The following is a 6,800-nucleotide window of genomic DNA, read 5'->3' on the forward strand; positions in this document are numbered from 1 at the left end:
CAATAGTTTAAAATATTATATATATACTTAAAACAGATACGCCATCATGTAGTTTATATGCCAAATTATGGATACTCGAAATAAAAATAATTGCTATTGTAACTAAGAGCAATACTTCTATGTTGTAAATTCATTATCGAGTTTTTGTATACTGCTTTAAATGAAATTAAATGTGAAAACTTTGCAATAATTTTTTATAAATGTGTTTAAAGAAGATACATATATACACGTATCAGTTAAGTTACTTGAACTGTTAAAACTTAATATAGAAGTATTGTAATTTTATAATTTGTATCTGTGAGAAAAATAAGTTTTTTGTTAAATAATATCAAAAATAATTCTGTCAATATCACTTATAAGATACCAGACGTTAAAAGAAATGTTGCATTCCGTTGAGTGAAGCCGCCCATACCATCCCACCTCTTAGGTTCCTGTACATATTATGCTATTGTAACATTAATAACTTAATGCTGACTAATCTTTCATAGATTGTCAAATAATATGATAATTATATCTTTTTGCTGCTTTGTGATCTATAAGAGATAGAACTTTGTCGGTACATGTGAACATAGAAATCTTGATTCTTATTTGTGAGACAAGAAGATAGGAGTTATATAATAATTAACAAATAAACAATTGTATTTAAATATGAAAATAGTTGTCTATAAATAATTAATTAGTATTAGTTATAATTAAAATATTAGAACAAACAAAATATATATATACGTAAGACACAAGACATTAACAAAATCTTGAGAAATAATTACTTGTATTTCATTACATCAATAAAACAAAGAAGAGTTTTTCTTCGCATAATACAATTCAATGTATTTTGCAAGTGCCAAGTAAAGCATCTAAAGTTTTTACAGTGCTTTGCATTGTAATCAAAATTAATTAACTAAAGTGAAAGTACATACTTTACAGATCATATCAAATCCAATCAAAATTTTGGTGCAATAGAAATAAAATAAATTTTATTGAATAAAGTATGATGTTATATATAAATATATAAATAGAGAGAGAGAGAGAGAGAGAGAGAGAGAGAGAGAGAGAGAGAGAAAGAGAGATTATAGTTATAGTCACAGTTTTTATTCTACACGTATACTGAATGCAGGGTTACATACAAACAGCAATCAATGTTATAAACAATAATATGCCTTTATTTTTCTTTAGTTACGATATTTACACTAAATTTAAGATATATTTTTTAATCACATACTCTTTAGAAGATTCCAAAATTCTTTTTCAAACTAATAATAATAAACATATAGATATATTAATTTCTTTTTAATAAAATGTGAACTATTTTAAGCATTCCCTCAAATTTAACATATTAAAATTCATTGAAATAATTGAAAGAATATATTTAAACAATTGATTTGAACAATAAAATCAATACTTTTATGTAATATCGTTATAAGTTGATTATAAACTAGTTTGCCATTATGTCCAAGGTCCATATCACTTAGTATTAAGCTGGATTCATATACCACATAAAGTCATTGCATTATAAACTGTTTAAGTAACATTTACTTCACTATGTACTTGCACTTGCCATCAAAAATTTATAATGAAATTAATTCTTTCTATTATTGAATATATCGACAACTTATAACAAGACATTAACAGTAATTAGAATGTTAATGGATTTGAATATGTAAATTGTATAGTACATGAATGAATCATGCTGGCTTTACGACCTTTAGGCTTTAACATATTATCATCCAACTTTTTAGTTAATTGGACTGCATTGAGTAGGATGTATCTATCGATAATACTAGATTTCTATTTTACTGATATATACTCGGTAAGTAGATAACTGTAAATACTTGTTTTAGATAGGACAGGATTTCTCAGCTTTTCTGATCACTAATAATAAGTTTATACTTATTAAATAGGTATCTTTTACATTCTATTTTCTTCAAAATTAAATATATTTATTTTTCATTTGTTGCGTTACTTAAATGACGCATCTTTAGTGACATTGCAATTTGACATTCTTGAATATGTAAAAGATATTCTCCATTGGCTTCTTTTTTATATAACTTTATTTGTTTTCGAAACGTTTCGAAGTAACATACTCAATGTGTATATATTTATAGATAGAAAATGGTTATTTAACATTTTTTTTTCATATCAATATTTATTTTTTACATACCAATTGATTTTCTTAAAATTATAATATAACAATTTTATATATTTTTCTAAAAAAGAAAATATCATAATAAAGTAATTAAAAACTTGAAAGAGCAGAACATTTAAAGCTCTATATATTTTATTTTTTATTTGAATGTTAATCAAAATTTATGTACAATATTTCATATAGTTTTGTTTATTTTATTTTAAGTATTTTTATATTTAAGAAAGATTTTAGTTGTTAAAATCAAGTTTCTATACAAATTTGAAGTTAATTGAAAACACAAATTATTTAATCAGAATAAATAAAGTGAATGTGAAATATCGTGTCAAAGTAATCATTAAATTTGAAATAGAATTTATAAATAAAAAATCATAAAATGATTTACTAGAAATGAATACAATTTTAGTTGAAATTTATGTTTAAAAATTATGTTGGTATGTTACCTTTTTATTACCTTATGGTGGCAGCACTATCTTCGAGCTTTTCTGACAGATACATATGCATCCTACATATTTTACCGTTCGATACGAAGTTGAATTATATTCAATGAAAATAAATCCATACTCGATATTGCTATCTAAGGTGGTTGTTATAATTGTATATAGATATATATTCATATATTTAAATACATATTTTTATTTATTTGAAAATATCATTTTTCATTCTAAGTTAGCGAATAAAGAATTTATATAGAATGTGTTTTACAATGTTTGTGTCGAAGCTGATTCTAAGATTATTCTAACCTTATTAGAGTTGTGTTTACATGAAAAAAAGAAACAATTATATAGTTAATAATGTTTTATTAACATTTGAAAATATTGCAATTTTTCTAATAAGAAAATACATTTATAATGTATATGAGTAAAATTTTATTTTGGTTTTACATTTATTAAATAAAAAGTCAAATAATAGTGTCTATAAAAAGGTTAACCTGACAATTAATAGTTGAGTAAAAGTGTTTTTTTTTATCCTCATTTAATTTTAGTAGAAATAATTATGAGTTATCATCGTGGTGGTGGTAATAAGCCAAAGGGTTTCGGATTCCCTGGTTTTCAAATGACAGGAACCAAGAGAAGTGGTTCTAATGTACCACCTCCTCCACCAAACTCAGTATTGAGTAAGCAGGGATATCATACTATGAATTCTATTACTGAGAATGCTTTATCTGCTTGTTGGGGTATGCCAAAAAAACGTAGTAAGACAGAAGAAGAGTAAGTAGAATATATTATAACATTGATAATTATTATTTCATTATAAACATGTAACATCTTACCATATTTGTTTAACAGATATTTTGAAGATGATGATGAACCTCCTACATCTTCTTTGGAATATATACCTGCACCTGGATCACCAACATATGACTTAATGAAAAAGTCCGAACCAAAAGAAGATAGCGATAGCGAAGAAGATCCTTTAGACGCTTTTATGGCAGGCATTGATGCGGAAGTTAAAAAAAATAATTATGAAGCTCAGTTAGCAGAAGAAGATCGTAAGGAAGATAAATCTAAGGGATTTAGAGCAGATATAGATGGGGAGGATGACGAAGAAAGCTATTACAGGTAAAGAAGTTATTAAATTTTTTTTAGATAAATAATAAAGAAGAAAACAAAGTAATTATTATTCATTTTATAAGGTACATGGAAGAAAATCCTACTGCTGGATTGCAACAAGAAGAATCAGATCAGGAAATCGAATATGATGAAGATGGAAATCCTATAGCACCACCGAAGAAAAAAGAAATTGATCCGTTACCATCGATTGATCATAGTGAAATAGAATATGAGTCTTTCGAAAAGAATTTTTATAATGTACACGAAGAAATTTCATCTTTAAGTAAACAGCAGATTGATGATCTAAGGAAGACTTTAGGTATTAAAGTATCTGGACCTTCGCCACCAAATCCTGTCACTAGTTTTGGACATTTTGGATTTGATGATGCTTTAATAAAAGCTATTCGAAAAAATGAGTATACACAACCTACGCCAATTCAAGCTCAAGCTGTTCCTGCTGCTTTAAGTGGAAGAGATATTATAGGCATTGCAAAAACTGGCAGCGGAAAGACAGCAGCCTTTATATGGCCAATGTTAGTTCATATCATGGATCAGCGAGAATTAAAAACTGGTGATGGTCCTATCGGTCTTATTTTAGCACCTACTAGAGAGTTATCGCAACAGGTAATTTAAAATTGTGTACATTAGAGGGAAACATATTTACAATATATTTAGATAATTTAAATAAATATCAATCATTTTCTGTTTAGATTTATCAAGAAGCAAAGAAGTTTGGTAAAGTGTATAACATACAAGTCTGTTGTTGTTACGGAGGTGGTAGTAAATGGGAACAAAGTAAAGCATTAGAAGCTGGCGCTGAAATAGTTGTCGCCACTCCTGGTAGAATGATTGATTTAGTTAAAATGAAAGCAACAAATTTAACAAGGGTTACATTTTTGGTATTAGATGAAGCGGATCGAATGTTTGATATGGGATTTGGTAAATAAATTTATTCAAATTAATATCAAATGAAATTTTTCTTTACTAATTCTTTGATGGTGTTTTTTTATAGAACCTCAAGTACGGTCTATATGCAATCATGTTAGACCAGACAGGCAGACATTACTTTTTAGCGCTACATTTAAAAAGAAAGTTGAAAAACTTGCTAGAGACGTTTTGACAGATCCAGTAAGGATTGTACAGGGAGATGTAGGAGAAGCAAATACGGATGTAACTCAACATGTTATAATGTTTCACAATAATCCTTCTGGTAAATGGTCTTGGTTATTACACAATCTTGTAGATTTTTTAAGTACTGGAAGTTTATTAATTTTTGTGACTAAAAAGGTAAGTCTATTTATTAGAAGTATTATTTTATCATTAAATATTAGAATTTCTATACATTTAGTTGATTTTTCTTTTTATTAGTTGAATGCAGAGGAACTTGCCAACAATCTCAAATTAAAAGAATTTGATGTACTACTTTTGCATGGTGATATGGACCAAATTGAAAGAAATAAAGTAATTACAGCATTTAAAAAAAAGATGTCAGTACTTTAGTTGCTACTGACGTAGCTGGTAATTTTATTTGTCTTTTTATTTTAATTTATATATTTTTTTTTATATACATAAAGATATGGTATATTATATTTATATACATATAACAAAATTGTTTTATCTTAGCTCGTGGTTTGGACATTCCACATATAAAAACAGTTCTGAATTATGACGTTGCACGTGATATTGATACGCATACTCATAGAATAGGTCGTACAGGTCGAGCAGGAGAAAAAGGTACCGCATATACTCTTGTGACGGAAAAAGATAAAGAATTTGCAGGTCATTTAGTGAGAAATCTTGAAGGTGCAAATCAGGAAGTACCTAAAAGCTTAATTGATTTAGCTATGCAAAGCGCTTGGTTCAGAAAGTCTAGATTTAAAGGTGGAAAAGGTAAAAGTTTGAATGTTGGCGGTGCTGGGCTTGGGTTCAGAGAAAGGCCCGATACTTCAACGACTACGGTATTTATCGATCGTTTTAAATAATATCTGTATGTATATATTTTGTAATAAAATGAAAACTTAATTGTTATTATTATTATTATTATTATTGTTATAGAATGATTCTTCATTTCAACCTAGCAGCGGTACTTCGCAAGGGTCCAAAGATATAAGTGAAGTTGTTAAAAAATTAGAAAGACATGGTCCAGGTAGTGATCGTCTTTCTGCTATGAAAGCCGCTTTTCGAAGCCAATATAATTCACAGGTAAAATAATATTATTTCGTTATATTCTACAAATATTTATTACAATCAATATAAATAAATGATTCGATTCCTTGTTCATTTTTAGTTCCGAGCGTCGTCGGATCATACGTGGGAACAAACTATTACACCACCTTCTGTTATAATGCCACCACCACCCCCAGTGCCACTAAAACCTAGTGTAGATCGATCTAAGGATAACGAAACCTCCAATTTTTCTGAAGTGGACAACAAATTGGAACGAAAGAGAGTACGGAAAAGTCGTTGGGAATGATGAAAGTATAATTATGCAAACATGATTTTGTGATCGACTTTCTCAATATGAAAAATTATTTTATATTACAATAATATTTAATTCCATCGCCAATACCTTGCAATATATTAACGCGAGTCTTATTAACTATTTGATATTTCATTTCGTCTTTTCCGTTATTGTAAATTTATTGTATATAAATATGTGTCGATCAACGATATAAAATTAGTCTTATATTTGTTACTATCAAACAAATATTTCTAAAATAATAATAATTATATTATCACTGAATAAATGGATATTTCAAATCTTTAAATATTATATACACTCTTCTAGATTTTATAGTATTATATTAAACAATTTTCATCAACTTACTTTTTTCATATCAATCACTCTCGTTTTCATTATATTCTTCAGAAATTGAAAATTGGTAAAGCTGTTAAAGAAAATAAATGAAATAATATTATCTTATCTTATAACATATGCGATTTATTTGATATTTCAATATGATTGTTGATTTACATGCTTACAAGTTTGATAAAAAGCGTATTTATTTTGCATACGAAGTTTAGATAATCATTTATAGCACTATTCATGCGATACAAATACTTAACAATCGTTAAAATATTTTGATTCTTGTGATAATGAAATAAAA

At 27.2% G+C, this 6,800-nt stretch overlaps 1 protein-coding gene across 1 annotated transcript; it reads left to right on the forward strand.

Annotated features, from left to right (window-relative positions):
- Nucleotides 1-1,417: 1,417 nt before the first annotated feature.
- Nucleotides 1,418-6,466, forward strand: LOC107064248 (ATP-dependent RNA helicase DDX42). Its single transcript, XM_015316676.2, is given in 11 exon segments — nt 1,418-1,807; nt 3,126-3,351; nt 3,430-3,702; nt 3,777-4,317; nt 4,404-4,632; nt 4,706-4,980; nt 5,062-5,170; nt 5,173-5,211; nt 5,317-5,651; nt 5,749-5,895; nt 5,981-6,466. Coding segments are annotated over 10 exon segments (2,349 nt in total). The 5' UTR covers nt 1,418-1,807; nt 3,126-3,136; the 3' UTR covers nt 6,167-6,466.
- Nucleotides 6,467-6,800: the final 334 nt, after the last annotated feature.

Source organism: Polistes dominula, unplaced genomic scaffold, assembly GCF_049000335.1.
Source record: "Polistes dominula isolate Pdom_NZ unplaced genomic scaffold, Pdom_raw_medaka contig_77, whole genome shotgun sequence".
Classification (NCBI taxonomy): domain Eukaryota; kingdom Metazoa; phylum Arthropoda; class Insecta; order Hymenoptera; family Vespidae; genus Polistes; species Polistes dominula.